Source organism: Zingiber officinale, chromosome 5B (assembly GCF_018446385.1).
Source record: "Zingiber officinale cultivar Zhangliang chromosome 5B, Zo_v1.1, whole genome shotgun sequence".
NCBI lineage: Eukaryota > Viridiplantae > Streptophyta > Magnoliopsida > Zingiberales > Zingiberaceae > Zingiber > Zingiber officinale.
In genome coordinates, this window is record NC_055995.1 from 69,384,301 (window position 1) to 69,410,508 (window position 26,208).

The 26,208-nt window shown below is 37.4% G+C and overlaps 3 protein-coding genes and 1 long non-coding RNA gene across 12 annotated transcripts; 2 read left to right on the forward strand and 2 right to left on the reverse strand.

Annotated features, from left to right (window-relative positions):
- Window positions 1-4,323: 4,323 nt before the first annotated feature.
- On the forward strand, window positions 4,324-9,643 carry LOC121984492. Of its 3 annotated transcripts, none has more exons than XM_042537428.1 (3): window positions 4,324-4,536; window positions 5,062-7,431; window positions 8,969-9,643. In XM_042537428.1, the coding sequence occupies exons 2-3, from the start codon at window positions 5,181-5,183 to the stop codon at window positions 8,983-8,985; spliced, it is 2,268 nt and encodes a 755-aa protein (XP_042393362.1). In that variant the 5' UTR covers window positions 4,324-4,536; window positions 5,062-5,180; the 3' UTR covers window positions 8,986-9,643. The 3 variants fall into 3 exon arrangements, with proteins under 3 accessions (XP_042393362.1, XP_042393361.1, XP_042393363.1); XM_042537427.1 differs by having other exon boundaries at window positions 4,324-4,510; XM_042537429.1 differs by having other exon boundaries at window positions 4,324-4,510; window positions 5,163-7,431.
- Window positions 9,644-10,580: 937 nt separating this feature from the next.
- LOC121984493 lies at window positions 10,581-13,798 on the reverse strand. Of its 4 annotated transcripts, none has more exons than XR_006112933.1 (6): window positions 13,689-13,798; window positions 13,344-13,613; window positions 13,164-13,252; window positions 12,149-12,204; window positions 11,983-12,068; window positions 10,581-10,978 (listed from the first exon to the last, which is right to left on the reverse strand). It is a non-coding gene; the product is annotated as an uncharacterized LOC121984493 (long non-coding RNA). The 4 variants fall into 4 exon arrangements; XR_006112934.1 differs by having other exon boundaries at window positions 10,581-10,622; window positions 10,770-10,978; window positions 13,344-13,792; XR_006112935.1 differs by having other exon boundaries at window positions 12,298-13,252; window positions 13,344-13,792.
- A 1,287-nt stretch (window positions 13,799-15,085) lies between these two features.
- Window positions 15,086-17,244, forward strand: LOC121984494 (microtubule-associated protein RP/EB family member 1C-like). Of its 2 annotated transcripts, XM_042537430.1 has the most exons (4): window positions 15,086-15,481; window positions 16,524-16,630; window positions 16,686-16,744; window positions 16,960-17,244. In XM_042537430.1, exons 1-4 carry the CDS (start codon window positions 15,356-15,358, stop codon window positions 17,145-17,147), a joined length of 480 nt encoding a protein of 159 aa, XP_042393364.1. In that variant the 5' UTR covers window positions 15,086-15,355; the 3' UTR covers window positions 17,148-17,244. The 2 variants fall into 2 exon arrangements, with proteins under 2 accessions (XP_042393364.1, XP_042393365.1); XM_042537431.1 differs by lacking the exon at window positions 16,686-16,744 and having other exon boundaries at window positions 15,094-15,481.
- A 170-nt stretch (window positions 17,245-17,414) lies between these two features.
- On the reverse strand, window positions 17,415-23,014 carry LOC121984495 (membrane-anchored ubiquitin-fold protein 4-like). 3 transcript variants are annotated; one of them, XM_042537434.1, is made up of 7 exons: window positions 22,800-23,014; window positions 22,558-22,701; window positions 21,159-21,329; window positions 19,568-20,546; window positions 18,559-18,757; window positions 18,349-18,461; window positions 17,415-17,987 (listed from the first exon to the last, which is right to left on the reverse strand). In XM_042537434.1, the coding sequence occupies exons 2-4, from the start codon at window positions 22,685-22,687 to the stop codon at window positions 20,488-20,490; spliced, it is 360 nt and encodes a 119-aa protein (XP_042393368.1). In that variant the 5' UTR covers window positions 22,688-22,701; window positions 22,800-23,014; the 3' UTR covers window positions 17,415-17,987; window positions 18,349-18,461; window positions 18,559-18,757; window positions 19,568-20,487. The 3 variants fall into 3 exon arrangements, with proteins under 3 accessions (XP_042393368.1, XP_042393367.1, XP_042393366.1); XM_042537433.1 differs by lacking the exons at window positions 19,568-20,546; window positions 21,159-21,329; window positions 22,558-22,701; window positions 22,800-23,014 and having other exon boundaries at window positions 18,349-18,456; window positions 18,559-18,701; XM_042537432.1 differs by lacking the exons at window positions 19,568-20,546; window positions 21,159-21,329; window positions 22,558-22,701; window positions 22,800-23,014 and having other exon boundaries at window positions 18,559-18,701.
- Window positions 23,015-26,208: the final 3,194 nt, after the last annotated feature.

Consider the following 26,208-nt stretch of genomic DNA (forward strand, 5'->3'; position numbering starts at 1 on the left):
AGAAAATAGAAAGAAGTAAACAATAGAAGTAAATGTTGATAGGACCTTTGTGTACGGCTAGAGGGGAGGTGAATAGCCTTTCTTCAATTTTAACCTACAATTTGTTAGCAGAAGCACAAAAGAAGTAATGAAATAGAAAAGCAATAAGAAGTCAAAGCTAACTCCTCGGTTTACTTGGTCTCCACCTCCTTGAGATGACTAATCTAAGGCACACACACACCCAATAAAGCTTCACTATGATCTTCTCCTTTTTGATCCAAGAACGAAGGTGGAGAAACCTTTACAAGATAGTATCTTCCTCTCACGAGATTAAAGATGAGCTTAGGAAGAAGAGATTGAAAGTCTGGAGGCTTGAGGATCACTTAGAGAGCTTAACAGTATTTTTGTATCAGAAGATGTTTTCTCTCCAAGCTCTCATGCCTTATATACATGTTGCTGAAAACCCTGATACCAGTCGACTGATGAATCTATTGTAGGTCCCTTTGGAGGCCGGCAAGAGGGGAGGGGTGAATTGCCCTACAAGATAAAACCAAAAACCCTTCTCGGATATTCAACTAACTTAAAAGAACTTGTAATTAAAAAGGTAGAGACTAATTAAAATAGAAAATAGACACAGAGGAATTACTTGGTTTGCAATCAGAGGATTGCTAATCCAAGGCAAAGAAGGCGCACTAATTGATTCTCCTCTGGGCGGAGTAGCCTCTTACAGCGTTGAAAGCACAGAAAGAAATAACACAAATGAAAGCACTGGATTACAAGTAGTTGTTCTTAATTTATTATTGCTTCTGGACCAAGGCTATATTTATAGTCTTGGTCCAGGTGCCTGGAAGGGTTCCGGATCGAGTCAAAACTCGATCCTGTTGAAAAGTCGATTCCGGGCGCTCGGAAGGGTTCCGGGGCGCCCGGAGCCCTAAGGTCAACATAAGTTGACTTTTCGACTCCGGTTCAGCTCGTCTCGATCCAGCTCATCTCGGTCCGATCCTGTTCGCTCCGGCTCCGTTTGCTTGGGTGATCTCGGCCTTCCGGAATAGGGCTCACCCGAACCCATGTTCCGGCCTTCTCCTCGAGCAGCCTTCCTTCCCGGTTTCTCGTCCCTCGAACGCCGCGCACGTTCTTCTCGTCCGCCGGTGTACTCTTCCGCGGTCACCTCGTCCCTCGAACGCACCGAGTCCATCGGCTCTCTCCCCGTGCCGTCCTTCTCGTTAGCCGCGTCTTCCGCTCGACTTCCTGTGTTCCTAAGCTCCTGCACACTTAGACACAAGGGTTAAGCAACGCAGGACCTAACTTAACTTGTTTGATTACATCAAAACACCTCGGGGTTCCAACATCTATCAGTTGACTGGTAGCACCTAACGGCTACTGTTTCCACCAAATCTGCGGGGATTCTATGCGTCATCAGCCTAACGGTATTATACCCGTCTACTGGTAAAAGTACCAGTCGACTGGTATCTACAAGCTGGGGGAACAGAATGTCTCTATTCACTCCCATCGACTGATCAGTTGACTGGACCAGTTGACTGTCATAACCATTAGTCGATTGGTCCTAATTACACACTCCCACTCATCCTCTCCGGAGTTGCCCTTGAAGCCTTCTTCCTGAGCTTTCATCTCTCATATGCACTCAAGCTCGCAGTTCTTCTTCATGCCATCTTTCACGTTGCCTTGAAGTCCGCTTCCCTCAGCTTCACTCCGTTGCTCCTTGTTCGCGGTCCCTCGGATGCACCATCCTTCACCAATCTTCAAGGACCTGAACGATAAGATGATACTTTCCAAGCTTGTGTGTTCATTTCACCAAGTCCTGCATGACTTAAGTGCATATTAAAACCAATATGAAACCTAATTTAAACTCTTTGACACACACATCAAAATAATGATCGTACCAATCAATCCTAGGTCGATTGCACCAACAAATGTTTCGTTTTCAAGTGTTGTATTGAACTTCTAAGACTAGAGCTCTATTTATAGTCCACTGTCGAAATAGACGTTTTGATGACGGGGCACTTCCGGTTCCCTGGACCCAATCTGGGGCCCCCTGTGGTGCAAATTTATCCACTTTACAATGGCTTGGAGACAAAACTTTATCCTTGCCTGAGCGCTTCGATTGGTTCGGGCGCTTGGAGTGTTGTTGACGTAGATCCAAGACCTATCCAAGCTACAATGGCTCAAAGAGGCACCCTACACTGACCCAGGGTGGTCCTAGCGCTCTGACAGGTCCGGGCGCTTGGAGTCCAGGCTGGAGTCCAGGTGCTTGGACAAGTCAACTTCAAGTTGATTTGTTCGGCTTCTTCTTCGGTCACTTGGGTGATTCTCCGACCATCCAGAGTTGAGCTCACCCGAACCCAACTTTGACGTTCTCTCCTGCGCAATCTTCTACTCTAGCTTCTCGCCCCTCGGAAGTGTTGCGTCAGTCCTTCTCATCTGTCGGTGTACTCTTCTGCAGCTTCTCGTCCTTCGGATGTACTGAGCCGGTCGACTTACTTCCTGTGCTATCCTTTTCATTTGTTGCGTCTTCCACTTGTCTTCTTATATTTCTAAGTCCTTGCATACTTAGACACAAGACATCAAACATAATATGCCAATTTGATTTGGTTCACCACATCAAAACTAACTCGAGATACTTACATTGAGTTCAAAGAAGAAAACAATTGCAACTTTATTGAGTATATATATAGTGAGTGAGCATGATCAATTGATGATTGAAAAAGTACCTTTGGATATAGTTTTTTTGCCAAGGATCAAATGTAATATTTTGGAGTTAAAATCTACGACATTATCTTCAGCACAAGTAGAATATATAGCTACAATAGATATAATTTGTGAGCCAATTTAGATCACAAGAATTTTTAAAGATTTAAAATTCAAGTAAGATAAGCTAACAATAATTCATTGTGACAATATGTATGTAATTGCAATGACAAAGAATTCCGTCTTTCAAGCATAATCCAAGCATATTGAAATGTGACATCACTTCATTAGAGATTTAGTTAATCAAGAAGAAATATACATGGAGTTTATCAAGAGGGTTGATCAGCCGACAAACATCGACAAAAGCCGTTACAATTGATAAGTTAAACAAATTCAAGAAGCAACTCAAGATAACAAATTAAGAGGAAATATTGAATAAGATTAATTGATCATATTTGGAAATCTAGAACTGCATGGTCAAAGTATGGAAAAAAAAGTACTGCATTGGAAACTTAGCAAGAGTATTAAAGATCTGTTTGGAAACTTACCATGAACATGTCAAGCAGTAGTTGAGAGGGAAGTGAACAAGTAAAAGAAATATTGAGAGAGATCGTCAAAGAGTGTGCCGTAGTAACTTCTATTCCAATCAAAAATCTCTTTTCTTCAAATTTCTAGCTAGCTAGGCTTCCGCACCCAACAATTACAGCTTCCTTCCAATGGAAACCAAAGGTTTATGCAGTAATCAGGAGATAGATTAACAGGTTTATACAAGTAGCAGAAACATGACTATTCAGTTTCAATTTAGTGAAGTCGTTGCATTGCATGCATACTTTGGACTGCTTTAAATTTCTCGAACAGTATCATTCAGAGGTGGTGCTAGAATTCATATATATGTATGCAGATCTAGTGTTCAGCATCAGCTGCATTACTTTCAGCAGCTTACCCTCTTGAACACTCAACAAAAATAGGCGTTAGACACTATCATATTGGTCGATGTCTGTGTTGTTATCTTAGTATATAGTAAACACAGCACTTAGCCATGCAAAAGGTCACATGGCATGCACTGCTATTTCACCAGCAAAATTATGAACTCGGCATCGCCGTGCCAACCTACTTTCCAAAAGGATGACAACTCTCAGCTATCATCAATAATAATAATAAAAATAATAATAAATCAATAAATATAATTTCTCTTATGATAGAAAATGATGTTTAGGGTGAGAAAGAGTGAGCAAGCAGTGATGTGGATCCACTGAGAAGCCTCCGAGTTGAGGAAATGGATCCAAATGCCTTTGAGGGGTTCTTGTGAGTAAAGAAGATTAAGTTTTAGTCGTTTTAATTATTAAAAGGTTTAGCAAATGGATTAAGTGATTCTTGAAGCTTGATTTTATCTTTTTTTTTTAATTACAAGTCTTAATTCACGTCCATGTATATACATGATAGTATATAATAGTACATGAAATACAGCTGCTACACAAGGCTAATATAATAAGTGTATTGTGTGTGAAGTTTTGCGTAATTATTATGTTTTTTTTAATAATTAACTAAAAGAATAAATCACACTGTGGTAAATGTTTAACCCTGGTTAGGGTTAGAAGAATAGAATAAATAATAAAGTTAGGTTAGAGTTATGCAGGGCTTGTGAACTTTTTTCCTTTTTCTGTATTTTTCCTGCATTAAGTATTTTGGTATTTAGGAAATATTGTTTTGACTAAAGGAGCTCAAACTTCCCCTTAATTTTTTTGAAGAATTTGGGAGGAAATTTTGGCGTCCGCTCGGATCTATCTATCAATTCCTTCAATTACGTGGATCTTCTCTCAAATTGGTGATCTCTCCTTCCTTTAATTTCGGGTCTCGTCTTCGGCTTGATCCTCTGTTTTATTTTCCGTTTTTTTTTTTTTTGACTAGCAAATTTGCTCTGTAATGGCGATCAGGACACCTAGGGTTTCTAGGTTCGAAACTGGGTGGAAATTCGTTTCCACTGTTTGCTAATTCGTGCTCGAGAAGCACTGCTAATCTTTGAATCTTCACTTGTTAGTGTTTCGGCTGCTCATCTACTTCTTTCGAGGAAGCCTCAGGATCTGGGAAATTTTTAGTTTTTAACCAGACACTCAGTAAAAAAATTTTCTTTTTTTTTTTAAACTTCAGTTTGCTTGTTTAATCAGTAATAATGCTAGTTCGTTTTAGCTTTGATGTGCTTAGCTGAAATGTGCTTGAGCTGTCTTCTTGCGGTTTATGCTACTGGATCTAGTGTTCTATGGTTCTTTTTTTTTTGTTTGTTGTTGTTTTGTACAGTATATTTAGAAAAATCTCTCTCTCTCTCTCTCTCTCTTTTCTTTTTTTCTTTTTCATTGATAATGTTCGATCGTTTTGCAGGAGAAGATGATTTTTCATGTTGGCGTTGGTACATGTGTACTAAGAATTTTACATTGTGTTTTGAATTTTTCTTTTTTTAATCAAGATCATTCGTAGAGTAGGTGTAGAAAGATCGTGGTATGGATTGTAATAGAGAGGAGGCCCTTAAGGCAAAAGAAATTGCAGAAAAGAAATTCAGTGCTAATGACATCAACGGTGCAAAAAAGTCAGCTTTGAAGGCGCAAAGCCTCTTTCCATCACTTGAAGGCATACACCAACTGATTTCCACTATGGATATTTATCTTGCAGCAGAAAAGAAGATTCATGGAGAGAACGACTGGTATGCAATTCTATCTGCAAATGCCTCAACAGACGAAGAGACACTGAAGAAACATTACAAGAATTTGTCACTACAGCTCCACCCTGACAAAAACAAGTCTATAGGGGCTGAAGGTGCTTTCAAACTAATTTCACAGGCTTGGAGTGTGTTGTCTGATAAGGACAAGAAAATGACATTTGATCAGATGAGAAATGACAATGGCTTTTGTAACAAATCTTCTCGACTGCATGGTGGTAATTCTGTCAAAAATACAGCAAATGGTTTGTACTCATTTTCCAACACCACAACATCTAGCAAAAGGGCTCGCAAGAGCAAAACTGCTGCTCCATCTGCTGCCCCTCAAGCTCATCCTGTTAATCTGAACACATTTTGGACATCATGCAGTAGATGCAGGATGCAGTATGAATACCTCAGGATATACCTTAATCACAATCTCCTCTGTCCAAATTGTCACCAAGCCTTCATGGCGATTGAAATTGGAATTCCTGGTAATGCAGCAGATTCTTCTCTTCATTGGCCAACCAAGCAGCACCAGCAAAATTCAAACCATAACTACACTGGTAAGAATGGATATAGTTCTGAATCCAGTACCTCCACATTTCACAGGACAGGAACATTGGAATTCCAGCATGCTGCAAATTTTGAGTCTTATAATCATCAAAACTTTCATTGGAGCACTTTCACAGGATCAAGTGTGACTACTGGTACAACAGATTCTTCATTTCACACTGCTTACGGAAACCACAAGAAATATGAAAAGATGAGAAGAAAGTATGAGAAGGCACAAGCAGCAGCTCGAAGGGAAGAGTCTGTCCGGACAGATGTACATGTCCACAAGAGCTCAGCTAATGGTTCTGGAAGTTATGCTACTGGCCAAGAGCAGCCTATTTTTAATGTTGGCCGACCAGAAAAGAAGAGAAACAAGCCTGATGAAAGCATTAATTATCATCCAAGAGGTGCAACAGAAAATTTTCCCGCTTGTATTGATCAAAAAATTAGTTCTGCTTTTAACCTTCCTAGATCTAAAATCGTTGCTAGACATGATTCTTTCAGGGAGTTCCCAGTAGTTAATATCCGGGATATATTGATAGAGAAGACTAAGATGGCAGTTTGTATCAAGTTAAAAGAATGGAAGTTATCTAAAACAAAAACGTTGAAAGGAAAGAACCAATTAAAGCAGAAAACTGGTCAAGAAACAGCCGAAGCATACAAAAATAAAGGTGGGCAAACACTTCTATATAATTCTGGTATGAAGGAAACAACCAACAACCATGATGCAAACTTATGTGAGAAAATCCCTAGACCTGTATCAATTGATGTACCTGATCCTGATTTCTATGACTTTGATAAGGATCGCTTGGAAAGGACTTTTGAAGGAGACCAGGTGTGGGCTACATATGACAGTGAAGATGGCATGCCTCGACTATATGCCATGGTTCAGAAAGTTCTGTCTCGTAGACCATTCAGAATTCGCATGAGTTTTCTTACTTCTAAGTCCAACCATGAACTAGGGCCAATTAGATGGGTAGCCTCTGGATATGCAAAGACATGCGGAGATTTCAGGGTAGGTAGATATCGTATAAGTGACACAGTTAATATATTCTCCCATAGAGTTAGATGGGAGAAGGGGCCCAGAGGAGTAATTAGAATTCTTCCCTGTAAAGGTGAAATCTGGGCCTTATACAAAAATTGGTCTGTAGATTGGAATGAGCTCACACCGGATGATGTGATATACAAATATGACATGGTGGAAGTACTTGATGAGTATCAAGAAGAATATGGTGTTACTGTCATGCCTTTGGTGAAAGTTGCTGGTTTCAAAGCAGTGTTCCATAGACATCTGGATCCAATCAAGGTTAAGCGGATAGCAAGAGAAGAAATGTTCCGTTTCTCACATCAGGTTCCTTCTTATTTGCTAACAGGTGAAGAAGCTCATAATGCTTTGAAGGGCTGCCTTGAATTGGACCCTGCAGCAACACCTGTTGAACTTCTTCAGGTTATTACTGAAGTAATGGAAGATGTGAGTATGGAATTGAATGAACAACAATCAGGTAAGTGATTCTGAATCTGTGACGATCAACCTTCAGAATCAAAACTTTTCTGCTTGTCGTGGAAAGAATAGAAAAAAATGTGTGACTCAAACATAGTGGTTGTTTTCTAAAGACTGAAGCCTCATTGATCTTTTAAGCTCCTCATTATCTCTTTTTTATGATTGCTTGGACTAGGAATGTCAGGGTAGATGAGTTGCTCACAAATCTTGCTTGACAATGGCTATTGGTATATCTAATCATTAACTTTTTCTCCATTTGGAGTTTTCTTGTGATAGCTCTTGATTTCAGGCTGACAGTGTTCTAATGTTAAAACTTAATTTCACCCTTGAAAGGCAAGCATATTATTTGCTGCTTTAACATAACAATATCAGCTAATTGATTGCTTGTGAAAATCCTAGGAGACCTCCGTCTGTCTCTAATGTTAAAATTTAATTTCACCCTTGAAGGCCAAGCATATTATTTCTTCAAAATTTGATTGATGTTTAACATAACAGTATCAGCTAATTGATTGCTTGTGACAATCTTAAGATACCTGCTCCATCTGTTTCCTTATATCTTCACAGATTCCATATTTCCATGCATTTCTTTCAGACGCACTTTAATTTTTCACCTTAGCCAGCAATTTTTAACATTAACTTTATTTACTCATTGTGAAGGATGAAACACTGAGCTGTATTTTTTTTTTCTTTCAGTAACATCTGCACATAAACAAATCCGAATTCAACATAACATCTAAAAACAGTTCATGGTTGATGCATGTGGAAAGCATTCTTAAAGTAATCCAAGTGCAAATTCTTTGTTTTTTCTTAATGCCCAATCATAGTTGGTTGTACTAATTTTTCTCAATGATTGACAACGAATATACTTCACCTTGTAATGATCCACTATGAAAAGTTAGACTTGGATCATCCTGCCATTTCCATGTTATCTGTTTTATTGTCAAATAGAAGGTGTCCTTTCTCAAGGTGCAATGACCTCCTTTAATCTCATAGCTATTAGAACAATAGTTTGTATTTCTTTTGTTTTGTTATAGATGCCCATTGTTCTGATTTCCTAGTTAAGAAAGTAAGTGGGCATTGTTCTCAGAAAAATATTCTTTTTCACTGTGTATTACTATGTTCGAATAGCAGTCATATCTTCAGCACTTAGGCTACTAGTCTCTGCACTCTTTCGAGATCAATAATCTTCTCTTAGTTCATGAAAGATTGCTGTACTATCCATAGACATAGTGCAGAAATTACACACTTCCTAATTTATTAATGATATACATTGGCACCATAATAACTTGCCACACTTGCATCTTTTCAAGCTAAAAGTAGTAGCTACACTCTCAAAAGCATGGAGTAGAAAGCATATCCGTACCATCCAACATCTTAAGCATATACTAGTGAAACTACATCTTCCACACAAAGCTAGATTCTAGCACTCTGCTGCTGCAAACAAAGCTGAAATAACTACTAACATCATCACTGATGCTTTTCTTGCTGACTTCATCGCCTTGCGCCTGATGGCGGCTCATGCAGTTTCTCTGCTGCAGTATCACCAAGAGGCTGAACCTGTGTAACTCCATGGACAGGCTCCATTTGGTTTGGCCCTGAAGGAACAGACCTCTCCATTGGAATCACATACTGGTTGTCACCGTGCTGCTGTGCAACTAAAGTAGCAGAAGCAATCTGCACACGCTTATAGGCACTCTTCAGTGCAGTGCTTGTTTGGCTGCTGCCCTTCTCAACTCTGATTCCCATTCCATTGCCTGCAGAGACGGCCAGAATAACTGCTATGGTGCAAAGTAGTAGACTCTTCGCCATTTCTCAAGTTTCCGATGCTCTGGAGTGGGTGAGTCTCTGAGCTTTTTGTAGGCTCTCGATGTGGGAGGAAATTATAGCATAATCGACACATGAGTGCTTCCGAGAAATATAAAAAATAAAAATTAGCAAGTCATGTGTTTGTTTAGCTTATTTAAACTTAGCTACATTGTTCGTCATCTACTTTAATTAGGTACAGACCACTATTCTAGTTTGTGAAGCTCTGTTGCTTCTTCTAATTAATTAGGTTTGGTGGCACTTTGCCTGTCACTTGGTTTAGTTTTCGTCTAATTATTGATCATTGCTGTTCTCAGTCTGTAGATGTCAGAACAAGCAATTAGTCCTGGTGTAAACAATTTAAACTGTGGTCGAACAGCTTAGAACATATTACCACTCACTTCGTGTCATGTTCAGAGGACTTTAAAATGTTAATGGCTGCAATTCTTTTTGACCAAGAAAAGCATGCTAAATGTTGGCGTTGAGTTTGATTAATACGTTACGCAATTTAGTGAGGTGACACATGATCATCCTTTTTTTCCTTTTTCCCAGGTTTGTTAATTGTACTAAATACATTGTAATGAGAATGAGTTGAGTTGGCTCAGAAGCTATAATTCAATCAATTTGCCTCCTCGATTTAGCTGACTCAATACCCACTTATAGTCCAAGTTACACAAATTCTTAGACGCAAACTTTAGATGAGAATTGGTGCTTTTAAATTCACCATTTATATAATCTATCTGCTTTCTACCCAATCATCCACACCCCTTAAAGGTTGCAACCAGTTAAACAAAGGTGAAATGCTCCAACAACAATCAAATCTAGCAGTCAAGAATCAATAAAGAATTGTTCACTAATTATCACTGGAAGGATGAATGAGCTTTATTGAGACAGTGCTCAACGTACCATTATCATCCTTAGAAAAGTGAGGACACGCATTCTTAAAGCTCAAATCCAATTGGGTACCTGCATAGCGTTTCTTATAATTGAATGTAATGTGGAGCACCCACTCGAGAACAAATCAAATTAAAGATTGAATAAGAAATCTTTGAACTTGGCAAGTGCCCGGAAAATCACTAAACTTAGCAGGATCATTAGCTTTGATTTAAAATTACATCCCCCATGATGAGTTGTCTCCTTACATGAAGCTTCCTTTCACTCTCTTAGTGGAACACATGGAGAAGCCCCTCGCTTGGTCCCGCGAAAGCTAGGCTTCACCTTAGCAATAATATCTATAGAAGCGAAAAAGACATGTAGTGGTGAAAGATTTGGTGTCTTCGCCCTCTCAACTCGTTGGGCAGATGTGCCAATAAAATCTTAGATTGCCTATTTGGCCCCGAATGCCAGTTTAATGGAAATGTTTCTCTTCTTATTTCTGTAAACTAAAACCTGGAATCGAGGCAGCAGGCAATCGATTCAGTATTCAGATGTTCATCGGGACAGAATGAAAACTAGAAAATTGGAGAGACTAATGGCAGATGATCCTTCTAGTCAGACAAAAAAAAAAAAATCTTGTTTAGACCACTGGAAGCTCACCACTGTCACTGATGGCAACCCTCTTCTTTGGCCGATCTCCACGGTCCGTCTCTTGAGGCTCAATCAACTTCACCATGTCCATACCATCAAGAACTTCACCACGGTCTGTCGAAGTTTGTTTTCTTTTCCCCAGAATAGCAATGATGTCGAACGTTCAAATACTTAGCTCAGTGGTGCATTAAGTCTTCTAGAGTAATCACATTTAAAAACTGAATTTTCAGGGCGGACAAAAATAACAGTCAGAAATCTAGTTCAGGGAAATAGTTTTATGAAACTGTAATACATCAAGGAAAAAATGTTTTAAAGAATCCATTGATATTATATATGTTAAAGGGGCTAATTCCAAGATAAGCAGAAGGTCAAAAAACAATGCACCAGAACAAGAAAGACTACTAACACGAAGGTTAAAATTTATTGGCTTTAATCAGCAAGGAGTAGGCTGCATTGAATGCTCTTGCGTATAAGATGTCGCAGTGGGTTCTTACAGTAAGACAGTCATGTTATAATTTTGGGGCAATCAGTAAACAAATGTAGAGTGACTATATTCAGGAGAACAATGACAATGTCTGACAAATGGTACAGCAATCTATTGCATCATATACTAAGAGGCATTGTTTCTTGTGAGTTGCTGAAGGTTAACCTTGATAATTACACTATTACCACGCTAACAGGATAAAGAAAACACAGGCCGGTGAGGATTCTCCTCTAGACAGATTGATGTATAAGAGCTAAGGAAAATTAAACTACCTTACCTCTATTTCAAGAAGCCTCACTCATCCAAAGAACCAACCCCCTAATGTATTGTAATGATATTAAAGGCAGAAAAAACTTAAAAGAGGGGAAAACAACATTTTGTCCGCAATCTATTGGCTCCCCTCTCAATAACTTTATCCCAAGCTAATGCTCCAACATCCAGCAGACAAGTAACGATATTTTCCTAGGACAATAGGTAAGTTATAAAATCCATATTAAATTCAATTCAGAATAAGATAAAACACAGTATAACTTAACAAACATCTCAGTGGAATTATTAATATTTTTTTCAGTTAATGAGATATCATCACATAAATAAATCAGTATGATATTGCCAGATACCTTTCAAAGTGTCCAGAAGGGGGAAAAAAACACCATTCTAACTGAAATAGTTTATTGCATGGAAAATTTGCAAAATACTAGACGCAAATTTCAGAAATCAATACAAGCATAACTTTACCTTCACAGTGCAAATGAAGAACTGACTTCCGTTAGTGTTAGGTTCCGCATTTGCCATACTAACCACTCCTGGTCCCACATGAACCACTGGCAACTCAGAGTAAATATAAGCATCTTTTTATCCATATAATACAGTTATAATAAATGCCTCATAATGTTCAGCTTACACTTTGAAGTTTTCATCTTTAAATGTGCGGCCATAAATACTTTTACCACCAGTCCCCTAAAATTCAACAATAAAATTTTCTAATAAACATTTTACCTCGTGTACATAGACATAAAAATTAACATGCAAAAGTGACTCTTTACGGCTAACCCATTTTTTTCAAGAAGACTTGTAATAGATCTCTATCAGAAAGTTGTGATAAAGAAATGGTTCAGTCTGCTAAATGATTTCCATGTAAAATTGATCTTTCTTTCATCGGAATTGATATTGCGCTGCAAACTTAAAAGTGCCCACACAGTATTTAACAATAAAGACATCGATAACCAACTAAATAGAAAATACTAGCTTCCTTATTGAGGAACTTGCTAGGTACTTCCTAAGTAAATCATATACCAAAGTGCTATCATTTAAGTATATAAGAAGACTCCAAGATTATGTGCTACTGAGCATTAACACCACAGTTGAACAGGATGATACATGAGCCAGGAGGTATACATGATGACTTTTCTGCTGTATAAATTCATTGAACCAATTTATTCAGTAACTTCAGTTAATATAGTATTTAACATCCCTATGAGTTTCTCAAGAGAGACGTTATAAAAAAGACATCATATATTACTGTAGTTATACCATCTACTATCAATGACTTAATCTAAGTTCACTTATGTAAACATGTCGGATCATGTAACTTGTACAAGACTGACAAATATGTCAAAAGTTCATATTATTATTTATCCTTGAGATTGTTCTTACAAGTTCCTGGATATTTATTATATATCTTCACATAAGCTTTGTATGCTCGGTATGACTTGTTGAAGTTCTTTGAATAATATGATATGAACAAATATTATTTAATAGTGCTGCACCGTTTTTTGGTCAAGAAAGTTTTCCATTTCAAATTTTCAATCCGTTTGTGTGATATATTCTTTCTTATAACCGACCATAAAGTATTAAACTCATGAGACTACTTTTACTATTTACACATCCACTCTCAAATCAGCAGCAGCAGCACCTACATTTCCTTCGTCGAAGTCTCCTCCTTGAATCATGAAACCCTTGATCACGTGATGAAACGAAGATCCCTTGTACCCGAAGCCCTTCTCACCTGATCAATGCGCAACAGCAAAATGCATTCACTGTCAAGCGAAGCAAATAAAAAGGAAAAAAGAAAAGATATTTCAGAGGATGAAGGCAACCTGTGCAAAGAGCACGAAAGTTTGGCTTCAAAAATTCAAAATTTTAAGAACCAGAGTTATCCATCGAAATCGTCAAACCCTCAGCTCCGCGCGAGGCGAAATCGTGCAGCGGGCTTTTCATGGGGAACCGGGCGCTGATCGGAGACCGAAGGAAGACGAAAATTCCGGTCTCGGACAGGATTTCAGGCCCACAAAGACGTTGGAAGGACTCAGAAGTGGATGCCGGGAAGAGATGCATTGAACACCAGCAACTTTTGGGCGTACGCCCGCCTGGCACAGAGAGAGAGAGATTGTAACGAGCGGAGGTTAAGGAAGAAGCAGAGGGAAAGGGATGGATTCGATTACGATGTAGGTCAACGAATCCGCCATCGGCGAGGAACTAGGGAAGATGGCGAAGGTGCCGTGGGGTTCAAGCAGCTCGAAGCAGCGCCTGAAGAGATGACAAGGAAGGCGGCAGAAGAGCGGCTAAAAGATTGGGCTTTCCCGAAGATTTATATATAGGCGCCAATAATGGGCCCATAATGGGCTCACAAAAAAGAATACTCGGAGATGACGAAGTTGGGCCTCCAATTACTAAGTTTATTAGAATATGGATTGGATTAATTTGCAAATTAAGAAAAAGGAAGGAGCAATATTCTTTTTGTATATAAAAATTTAAAATTTTATATCAATACTATTAGGAGAGGAGATTTAATCTTATTATTTGGGAACAATATTGGGCAAATGAATCAAACAAAAAATATTTAATTTGTATTTTAAATTATCAAATACAAGCCGAACTCAAACATATTTAATAATTTTTTCAAGTTAAATTCAAACCCATAATATTTTATTTGATTATTTATGAATCAAATTCTAATTATTTTTATATAATTTTAATTTAAATATATTTAAATTAAAATTCAAATAATTCAAACTAAATTCAAATTTAAGTCATTTTAAATTATAATTCAAATATACTCAAATCAAGTTGAATTCGAATTTAAGTCATTTCAAATTATAATTTAAATATACTCAAATCAAGTTCGAACCATTCAAATCGAACGAATTTTATTTTGAATTAAGCACGAGTCAAAATTAATTATATCTTCCAACTTTGAATATCATATATCATATATATTATTTATATCTTCAAACTTTGAATATCATATATCATATATATTTTTCAGACTCAAACTCAAATATTAATATTTTTATATATCAATATTTTTATATTATTCGACTTAATAATTTTCAAACTCAAACTCAAATATTAATATTTTTATATATCAATATTTTTATATTATTCGACTTAATAATTTTCAAACACGAACTCAAATATCAAATATTTTTATATTATTCGACTTAATTGAATTACACTCCTACTAGTAGGAATACAAGAATACAATGCATGGAGATTGTTTTTTTTTTTAAACCTAAAAACTAGGAAAAATAATGAAGGGTCTATTGCATGAAAAAAATAATTAATGAAAAAAAGTAAAATATAATTATTTTATTTGCATTTAGGTTGATTATTTAACTAATGTTTATGGCATGAAAATTATCAAAACATTGATTATTACTCTCTTGACATTTTTTTATTTTAATTTTAGAATTTTCTTAGCATTGATTAAATCAAGAAGGGTACTAACCTGCAGGGGGCTATTTGGTTCTCTTTTAGGGGGGCGGATCTCCTGGACCAGGAATTCCTGGTCCCTCCCTGGACCACACAGGTAGTATAAAATTCTTCCTCATGTGCCACGCACGTGCACGCGCCAACGCCAAAAAAAGCCCTAGCCTTCTTCCAACTCCAGCGTCGCCTCGCTTCCCTCCTCCCTCCAGCGCCGCTCCCCTCCCTCCCTCCTCCCTCCGACGTTGCCGACCTCCAGCAGCCCCCTCCCCCCTCCCTCCGACGTTGCCGACCTCAAGCGCCCACGGCGACCGGTTTCACGAAGATTCCGCCTGAATCGTGATCTGCGATTTTTTTTCTTCTTCTTCTTCAGGTGGCGTCGGGGGCGGTGCAGTGCCAGCTGATGGATGCTGTGCACCCGGGGATGGTGCCGATGTACAAGGTGAACTTTGATGCCAAGAACGAGTACGAGATGATCCAGAACTGCAAGGTCCTTCAGGATGTCTTTAATAAGCTCAATATCACCAAGGTTTTTCCTTCTCTGTCTTTGCGCGTTTCTTTGTTTTCTTTACCTATGCTTTCTTTCGATAGATCAATGCTCTTGTTGAATAAATTTCGTAGTTTTAAGGTTTGGTGTTCTTGTTTTTCTTACTTCATTGATTACTTTCAAGGATTTTTATGTGTCAAGCCAAGGCGAACAGATAGTCATGATATATCCGTAAAGCTAAATGCAAGAGATCAAAACCTCGCTAGCTATTTCCATGTATAAGTGTGTGCAGTCTGCTATTTTTCATCGATAAAAGAAAAATATTTCCATGTATAAAGTATAACTTTGTAGGCACATTTCACATATTTAGGGCTTCACTGTAGTTTCGATCTAAGAGAAATTGATTCTTTCATGGTGATCATCCAATTCATACCAAGTCAGAAGTATCATTTCATACCCTATTATCTGTCACAAGGATATCTGCAAGCCTTGAGAGTGCATCTTATCGAATGATCTTACCACATCTTAAGGGTTCTAATTTTTCACAGAGGTATCCAGTAGAAATAATACTACTTAGAAACATGTCTTGCTCAGAAGTTTCGACTTGGACAGAACTCCCTGAAGTTTCCGCCTTGTATACATTTTTAGAAGCAAACAAAGCTTGAACATCCTATAGCTTGGTTTGACTTGGCTTGTTTATAGTCCTATTAATATTTTGTACGAAGGAATTCTCAATATTTGGATGCTGTTGGAGGAATCCAAATCCCCTTTGTATCTTTTGAGATCTATGTTTGATTATCTGCAACTGAAATTAATCTATAATTTCTATTTAGTTCTTCATAAAAATAGTCAGAAATGGTGAAGTAATGTAGCGTGTTCAGTTTTAACAGTATTTTTTTTCTTTTAAGAAAATGTTGCACTTCACATACTGAATTCAGTAAATTTATGTTATTGGACAACATGATTTGTTATCTAACTCCTTGTACCTTTTTTCTATTAATGAAATGAACTACAAAACGATTCTTGTCCTGTCCTTTTAAGAGATTGGCGAGGTCAAACTAAATTCATTTTTCCGTCTCATTAGCAAATTGAAGTAAACAAGCTCATTAAAGGAAGGCCCTTGTATAATTTGGAGTTCATGCAGTGGATGAAGAGCTACTGTAGATCTGTCAATGGTGGCAACATGAACAAGTAATTTCTGGACATCTTGTTTTGCTGATACCAAACTAATTTTATTGATTTGCAGGAAGAAGGCCTTATGGATAATATGTCAAAATTGTTTGGTTAATAGACATCATTTTGGAAGTTCAGTTATCCTTCTCTGATTGACATGTTCCTTTCGTGTTCACTTCTGAAAATAAGAAAAGTGTCATTTTGTGGAAAAATTAGTGATCATTGTTCTTGTTTTACGTCATTGTTCTGAAAATTGTGGCCTGAGTTTCCTAAGCTTTGTGTGTGTTTTGCCGTGGACATTCATAACTAAAACCTCTCTTGTGAATCTGACCATTCTTTTTTTACAGCCTCAACGCTGAGGAGAGAAGGGAAGCGTGCAAAGGAGGCAAAGAAACAAGCAAGAAAGCAGCAACCGCTCAACCATCGTCCAAATCTCCCTCTTCTGCCCCAAAAGCTCAACCTCCGTCCCGTTGAGCTTATTTCCGTGGCCTATTTACTGCATGGCGGTCGCTTATCTTTGTTGCACGAAGGATAAATTTTTGCAACAGAAGTTAAAAAAAGTATTGTCTGAATATTCGCTTCACGTGAAAATGTAATTTAAAGCTTGATTATAGTATTTACTTTTCAATCTATCGTTACCTGTGCTCCAAATAAGTTAAATTTCCTTGTTAAATTTGCATTGTTCTTAATGTTAACACTGTTAAATGTTAGAACAGTGAAATCGTGCACAATGCCTAATGAATTAGGTTCAGTGAATTAGGTAGGGTATTAAGCGAGTCGGGATAAAATAATACAATGATCATTTGAATTTGACAATTTAAAAATTATTAAAGAATAACTAAAATGTTCATTAGGCATTTTGACTATTTCAAAATCCTGTGTCAATTTAAAATGAAGGTAAACTTCCAGGGCTAAAATGAAATTGATCAAAAAGTTATCAAGTAACGGTAAGGCTAATGTCTTCATACTTATACATCGGCGACCAGCTGCTGGACATCAGGAGTGCTCTCTCCCGTCTCTATTCAAAAAGCTTACGCTTACCAGACAAATTGTTGAACGGATTGTTAAAGGAGCAATTAACAGCTAGCTGTGGACGTCGGAACTGCCGGAGAATCTTCCCTCGGGACAGCGTGGAGCTGGCCGCCGTTTTAACATCCAGCGTGCAAACATTCTTCCTCTTCCTCAGCATCTCCTGCTTCGCCTCCGGCTTCTCCTCTTCAGATGTCTCCTCAGGGATTGGACTGAGAGTGCACGGCGCTGCTTCAGTAGTTTGTAGCTGCCGTTGCGCTGCTGTCATGGCCTCTGCTTCCGCTACGACTGGCGATGACGAACTCTCATCTGCAGCGGTCAGTATCTTCTGGATGGCACCTACAATCTGCAGCAGCACAACCATGGATTGATTATTCATTGTGTTAAATCTCACATTTTCAGGACGAATTATTCCTATTACAAGATATAGATACCCATATACGTTTTTGTCAAGATGCCTAAAACTTCCTTTTCAATTGCAAAAGTATCAACAACGAAAAGGCAACCGCGATACATGTATGAGATATTCATCAAAGCGATTATTCCGTTAGATGAACGATGAATAGACAAATTTCTTGAATTTTTTTTTTATAATTACAATTATTTTCAAATTTTATTTTCTGAAAATAAGACTAAAAAAAGAGTAAAATTTCCACAAATAAGTATCAATCAATAAGTTCAATTATCAGAGGGAGAGTTGGACCTACTGGTAGATGCACCATCTCGGGTTCTGGCACAGGATGTCAATGTCTCTCAGCTTCCCAGAGTAGAAGGCTCTCTCTTTCTGAAGCCTATACACCAAGAGCTTCAGCCTCCTGAGCTACATCATTTTGCAACGTCCATTTAATAACACATTGGAGTTTTAGAGTAATCTAGGAGATAAATAAACAAAAACAAAATTGTGCTTCTTTACTCACTAGATCATATAAGGCATCACAAACATCAGCGCTGACAAGTCTTGGGGCTCTCCGTGGCCTATTTCCTGCATGGCGGTCGCTTCTCTTTGTGGAACGGGATGGAGGTTGAGCTTTTGGGGTAGAAGAGGGAGATTTGGACGATGGTTGAGCGGTTTCTTTGCCTCCTTTGCACGCTTCCCTTCTCTCCACAGCGTTGTAGCTGTAAAAAAAGAATGGTCAAATTCACAGGATTTCAATGTCTCTCAGTTGCAGATAATCAAACATAGATCTCAAAAGATACAAAGGGGATTTGGATTCCTCCAACAACATCCAAAAATTGAGAATTCCTTCGTACAAAATATTAATAGGACTATAAACAAGCCAAGTCAAACCAAGCTATAGGATGTTCAAGCTTTGTTTGCTTCTAAAAATGTATACAAGGCGGAAACTTCAGGGAGTTCTGTCCAAGTCGAAACTTCTGAGCAAGACATGTTTCTAAGTAGTATTATTTCTACTGGATACCTCTGTGAAAAATTAGAACCCTTAAGATGTGGTAAGATCATTCGATAAGATGCACTCTCAAGGCTTGCAGATATCCTTGTGACAGATAATAGGGTATGAAATGATACTTCTGACTTGGTATGAATTGGATGATCACCATGAAAGAATCAATTTCTATTAGATCGAAACTACAGTGAAGCCCTAAATATGTGAAATGTGCCTACAAAGTTATACTTTATACATGGAAATATTTTTCTTTTATCGATGAAAAATAGCAGACTGCACACACTTATACATGGAAATAGCTAGCGAGGTTTTGATCTCTTGCATTTAGCTTTACGGATATATCATGACTATCTGTTCGCCTTGGCTTGACACATAAAAATCCTTGAAAGTAATCAATGAAGTAAGAAAAACAAGAACACCAAACCTTAAAACTACGAAATTTATTCAACAAGAGCATTGATCTATCGAAAGAAAGCATAGGTAAAGAAAACAAAGAAACGCGCAAAGACAGAGAAGGAAAAACCTTGGTGATATTGAGCTTATTAAAGACATCCTGAAGGACCTTGCAGTTCTGGATCATCTCGTACTCGTTCTTGGCATCAAAGTTCACCTTGTACATCGGCACCATCCCCGGGTGCACAGCATCCATCAGCTGGCACTGCACCGCCCCCGACGCCACCTGAAGAAGAAGAAGAAAAAAAATCGCAGATCACGATTCAGGCGGAATCTTCGTGAAACCGGTCGCCGTGGGCGCTGGAGGTTGGCAACGTCGGAGGGAGGGGGGAGGGGGCTGCTGGAGGTCGGCAACATCAGAGGGTGGAGGGAGGGAGGGGGAGCGGCGCTGGAGGGAGGAGGGAGGCGAGGCGACGCTGGAGTTGGAAGAAAGCTAGGGCTTGTTTTTGGCGTTGGCGCGTGCACGTGCGTGGCACATGAGGGTGAATTTTATACTACCTGTGTGGTCCAGGGAGGGACCAGGAATTCCTGGTCCAGGAGATCCGCCCCCCTCTTTTAGATATATAAGATAGATAGACAGTACAACTGAGACAGCATCAATATTATCATATTAATTTACAATTAGCATAAACAAATTATGCAGACTAAAAGAGTATGCTTGGTAAGAGACTATTTCTGACTCAAACTGACCTCTAAATTATAAGACAATAACTTTACTGTTAATTATACAAGACGTTTAAAAAAATTGCAGTGCATAAGTGAAGGCATTCTCTGCTACTAGGCATTCTCTTCCCATGCCAGGAACCAGATTCAATACTATCAACAAAGGATATCACCAACTCAGTACACGCATTTCGGTAAAACCACAAACAGGAAGACATCTCTGGTAATGAAACAACTCGATATGTCAGCCGATTTTCACTTACTGCCATCAAACAACATGGCAGATCCCACTCGCTGACGGAGAGAACAATCGCCTAGTCAATCACTCTACAATATAGAGCAAGAGCAAGAGCAAGTCATCTTTGGCAACTCTTCGACCTTCTTTTCTGGGGGTGTTAACATTTTTGAAAATAAGAAGAAAAATAGTGAGAAAGTTAGTTATATTTAAAGATTGCTAGCAAGTAATTAGGAGGAAATATATCATTACTCTACCAATACACGCTGTAAGTAAACATCATACTACTAGCTCGCGGGCATTCATTTTTCCTTAATGTTTACCAGTGATTTTTCGTGATGGTATCTATCAACATATTGTTGGCTAAGGTTAATAGAAGTAAGCCTACCAATTCTTTTCTGTTAATATAATACAATTTTGTTCTGCAAGTAGATGGTCCTATATTATTGCAACTTAACCAAAGTAGTGTCGCATGCTCACTATCAATTGAGATCAGAATGTAAACAAGAGCACATGCATTAGAATTTAGGTAACCAACCGACTAACAATGACAAATCGAGATAAGACGCAGTAGTAAGATTTTCAGATCACAGTAGACTAGATTCAGCCCACTTTTTCTCAGTTTAAAGATACTAAATGCATCAAAAGAATTGGAATTTTAGGAATGATAAATCTATTCAAACGTGGAGATATGCTTTTAAAAAATAAAGACTGCCCATAGTGTGCAACAAATATAAGGCCCACATTAACATTTCCAGATTACCTGTTTTTGTTTTAGTCAATGTAGGTTGCACAATGACATGCATCGTAATAACTCCTTCTGAGAACTCACCAAAAGGTGATCGACACTGGCCAATCGTTGTTCCATTCTCTAATACTTTGCCAGCATTTATCAGTTTGACATCGTTTGCAACTTTTGGTACCATTTTCTTGTCTACAAAAAACAACGCAAGGCTAACTTATACGATCGTGCTATGCAATAAGAGGCTAACATGTAAAACCATCAAAAGAAGGAAAACAACATGTAGATGAAGAAACATAATTTGGTGAGCATGTATAAGGAACAAAAATGGACACGTGGTTTAAAAATAAAGAAAGAAAGAAAGAAAGAAAGAAATACACTCCAGTGATCATCTGAAATAAACCACTACAAAATTTTCAAATACTTGCATGTAAGTCATACAGTGCCACTTTTATTTTGATTATATTTAGGTTAAAGCATCTTATATGATGTGTTTGCTTCTTTGGTAACACCAAAAAAGCTCACTTTATAAGATACAGTCATTTCCGTTAAGGAGAAAATCTTTCTTAGTAAATGACTTAATAACAAAGTAAAACAACCAGTAGTAGCAGGAGATTTCTTCTGCCTAGCAAGGAAAGATCAACACCAATGACTACAATGTCAAAAGAACAAATGGGCATCCAACAAACTGTACGACGATAATCTGCAGCAAGGTTCTATCATGAGACATCTGGAATGACATCCCACTATATTCCTTACCCACAATCGACACTAACTAATATCTAGAAGAGAAAAGTCATTATCAAGAATATCCATTACAGTCCTAGATTCAACACCATTTGCTGCCATTTGAAGGGGCAAGCTTCAAGGTATACTGCTTAAAAAGCTTCAAACTAGGTGATACAGAGCCGTGCAAAAAACTAACAAGGGAATAAGATGCAATCTTAGTCATTTGTGTTGAGATTTCACAACTTCATGGTGTTTGAAACAACGTTCTAATGCCTGAATTCCAAGATCATATGAGTTCTGCGGCAGGGTTCAGGGTTGATCGCTCATACAAATTTGAGAAACCAATTGAAATTTTACTAATAAGAAAGGTCATTCTTATGGCTTACAACTAGTTGCATGGTAGACAAGTAACAATGTTAAACAAAGTTATAGTCCACTTTGATCCACAACGTTATATGGAGCACTATGAATCAAAAAATAAAAAATAAAAAAAAGTTGTCAAAGCTGAAATTTTGTAGAGAGAGTGAGCACCGAATCTACCAAAATAAGGATTTTGACATCCAAAGATTTAAGAACTAAGAACGAAAATGGAAACAAAAGGCTTCCTCTCATCTTAAATTATAAAGAAAGAAGAAGAAAACGCACATATTAATTTGATAAGAATGGAAGACAAGGAAAGCGAGACTCGTACCTCGCGGCCACTCAGAGATTATCCTTTCTTTGAGCATGGCGACAGTCGAAGAAGAAGAGTAGCGAACAGGGCCGATGTCTGACCCATCATATAGCCGGAACTTGAGCTCGACCAGATCTTCTTCCGGCATTTACTCTCTCCGATCTAACACCCACAAGAAAAAACCGTCCAAGACATCGACTATAAAAACCCATCGACCAAAGACGAACTCCACAAAATCAAGCGACGAGGAGAAAACAAACCTTTCGCGGCGGAATCGAGCAAGGACAGTGAGAGACCGTTAAGCCAAAGCAAATGGACGGGGACAAATCCGACTTTGTAAGAGAGATCTCGCAAGGAGGCAAGGAGCTCGATCGCTAGGGTTAGGGTTCCAGCTGAAGCATTCGATCCGAAGATTAGGCAAAGGAAAAGATACAACAGGAGAAGACGATGGAATCATTTCAACTTTCCAAAATAATAAATTCGAATATTTATTGTTCCAACCATGATGATGATATCCGATAATTGTTGGTTATAATATTTTTTTAATAGATATTTTGTCATTTATTCAAAAACAAGTGGACCGAGAATCAGTTAATAACAATTTTTTTTGGAAACTTTAACGTTGAAGTTAGAATAAAATTTATAATTGATTTCGATGGATAAAGATTTATTGTATAATTCTAAAATTGTATATTATAACTATTCTTATCATATTAATAAGTTTGTAATTATTTTTTTTTTGCGCCAAACCTTCTTCTTTAATATACCAAAAATATGAGGGCTGATTACCATTTTTTTCAAAAAAAAAATATCTCAAATAGGTTCTTTTTGCATATATTTATATATTATTCCCGGTAAGTGATTCAACGATGTCAATACCTTTCAATAATATATTATAATAATAATTAAATTAATTATGACGGCCATAATATATGCACAAATAAGATTATTGGACTATTACGTCAGCTACGGTACAGTAACGAAATATTAAATTATCATCCAGGTACATTGTGATCCCCAATTAAAATATAATTATAAAACTTTTAACTATGAAATATTATACTTCTGGGCCATTTATTATAAATGTTTCACAATTTATCCTATAATTAAGTCATGGAAAATTTTTATTTCTATAGTATAGATCAAGCATCCTGATTTAATGTTATCTGATTTAAATTTTATTAATGATTATAACAACTACAAATACTACTACAACTGTACGGATAGTGAACTACTATTTATGATTATAACTAACAAATATTACAACAACGGTACGGATGGTGAATAACTCATAGTAGTTGATAAATGATATTACTGTAATTTACCAAAACAAAAAACAAAAAAAAAAAAAAACAAACGTACGCTGTATATTATAGTTATAAAAAAAAAGACATAGGATACTTTTATTTATAACAAATGGCGCAGATAAAAAAATTCACTTTTCATATTATCCCTCTAGTAATCTGTCAATTTCCTCTTTTTAATCATCATTTTCCAAACATCCAATCCACAAATTGAATTGAAAATTATTTTATGATTCGGATGTACGTCCTCTCACCGTCTCTCTCCCTCCATCCTTCTAGTCTAGTCTTATAAACATGAAAGAAATATTAACTTCCTTCACTTGTCATTCCTTCTCATGCTGGTTGGCGGGATTGCAAAAGATCAGTTAGGGTTTAGGGAGATTGGCGTAAGAGTTACAAGAGGAGTTCAAAGGACAACAACAATTAATAATATCAGCGTTCATGGACAAACTTCTAGCAAGAGTGAAATTAGTAGAAGAATACAGTTAAAGATTTAACGATATATGTATAGATTTATTACTGTAAATAGGGTAGTGATGTAAAAAAAATTACAGTTTTGTTATAAAGGATGATGAAAAAAATCGTGTTTACGGTTTCATTGGATGTGTGGGGAATAAATATTCAACAACATATGCAATATGATGTAATCCAATACTTAATCGATTTGCAAGGTGCTCTAGTATGATGCTAGAATTCAACTAGACCTTGCTCATGCATATAAAGGTTAATATGGTGTTATCAGGACGTTGGGGCTGATATGCGATCATATCAGGTCCACTTTTTGCCTTGATCAAAAGTTATGTTTGATACCATATCTACCTTCTCTCCTCGATCAACCCTTCATAGTGATTGGGAGTTTGTATAAATCTAATTACCCTTGTTCCATCAATGTGTGTTGACCAAAAGTCATTTATGGACCTAAACTTGTTTGATTACACCCATTTAACGTATTGTTATTTTCTGTGGTTGTAAGGAGTTAAATTGTACTAACCATTTTTTATTTAGGTCTCTCATTATCTCAGTGGTGGTCCAAGTTTACAAGAACTTTTTGCTTCAATACGAACCTGATATTGGATGATATCAGACCCACGTTGGGCCTGATATGATCCCATATCAGGGCCAGCTTGGGCCTAATATGTGATCATATCAGGTCCAACATGATCTTTTGTTAAAACTTTGCTTTTACATCATATAGATCTTTTCCTCGCTAAACCCTTCCTAACAGTTGGAAATATGCAAAATTACAAAAACCCTAGGCTCATATCAGTCGGATTGTGTCACAACCACTGATAAATTATGAAAATCTAATAGGTACATCATATACTTGGTCTTTGATAAATTTGTATGTACAACAACACTTGATTATGTAGTTGCAAATTTACTAAATTAGTTTGTAATTTATTTATCAGGGACGATCATATAACTGAAAAAATTCTTTCTGAAATATGGAATACGCTTGATACAAATTCTAGCATTGGACATGGAGGTAATATAGGAGAATTAGCCAAAAGAAATATTCCATCGTCTTCGGAGCATAGTGGTGTGCCTAACACAAATCGAAATACAAGCAGTAATTTCACATTTGATCTAAATGAAGAAGTATTCAAGAAGATGAGGTTTTGAATCCTTGTACAACATTTGGTTATTACTTTGAGCCTACTTGGAATGAGGAGGAAGGATATTATACCCGAATTGAAGAGGAATTATAATGTAATACATATGCACAAGAATTCTTAGCTGATGATATGCAGATTGAACAATATGAAATTTCTCCAGAGTAGTACAGTGACTTAGAGGAGTTCCGAATAGCTGATGATCCATATATTCTAAATTCTCGATTGCTCCAAAGGCTAGTTGAAGAGGCAATAGATGAGCATGAATTTTGTGTTGGACAAATTTTTCCATCTCGACAAGAGTTCAAGAATACACTTGTGAAACATGCCATGGTGAAACATATGAGATATAACCCAGTTGACACTTGAAAAAATAAAGTAAAAGTCGTCTGCTTCAATCAACCATGCTTGAAAAACATCCAGATACTCATAAGTGGCTTCAGAACATTGATCCTAAAAGATGGGCTAATTCACACTTTAGAGACAGAAGGTGTACAATGCTAACCACCAATTGTGTAGAGAGTTTAAATGCTTTGTTCAAGGAGACACGTGAACTTCCCATAAACAGGTTAATTGATAATACCAGAAGAAAGGTAGCTCAATGGTTCTATAACCGTAGGGAGGAAGTCTTGAAATGATATGTTGCTTTAACATCTCATGCTACCAAAGAAATGGATTCAAGGAGGGAGAAAGCCAGAGGATATAAAGTCCACCCCTACTCTCAATCTGAAATGGAAGTAGAGACATGGGGT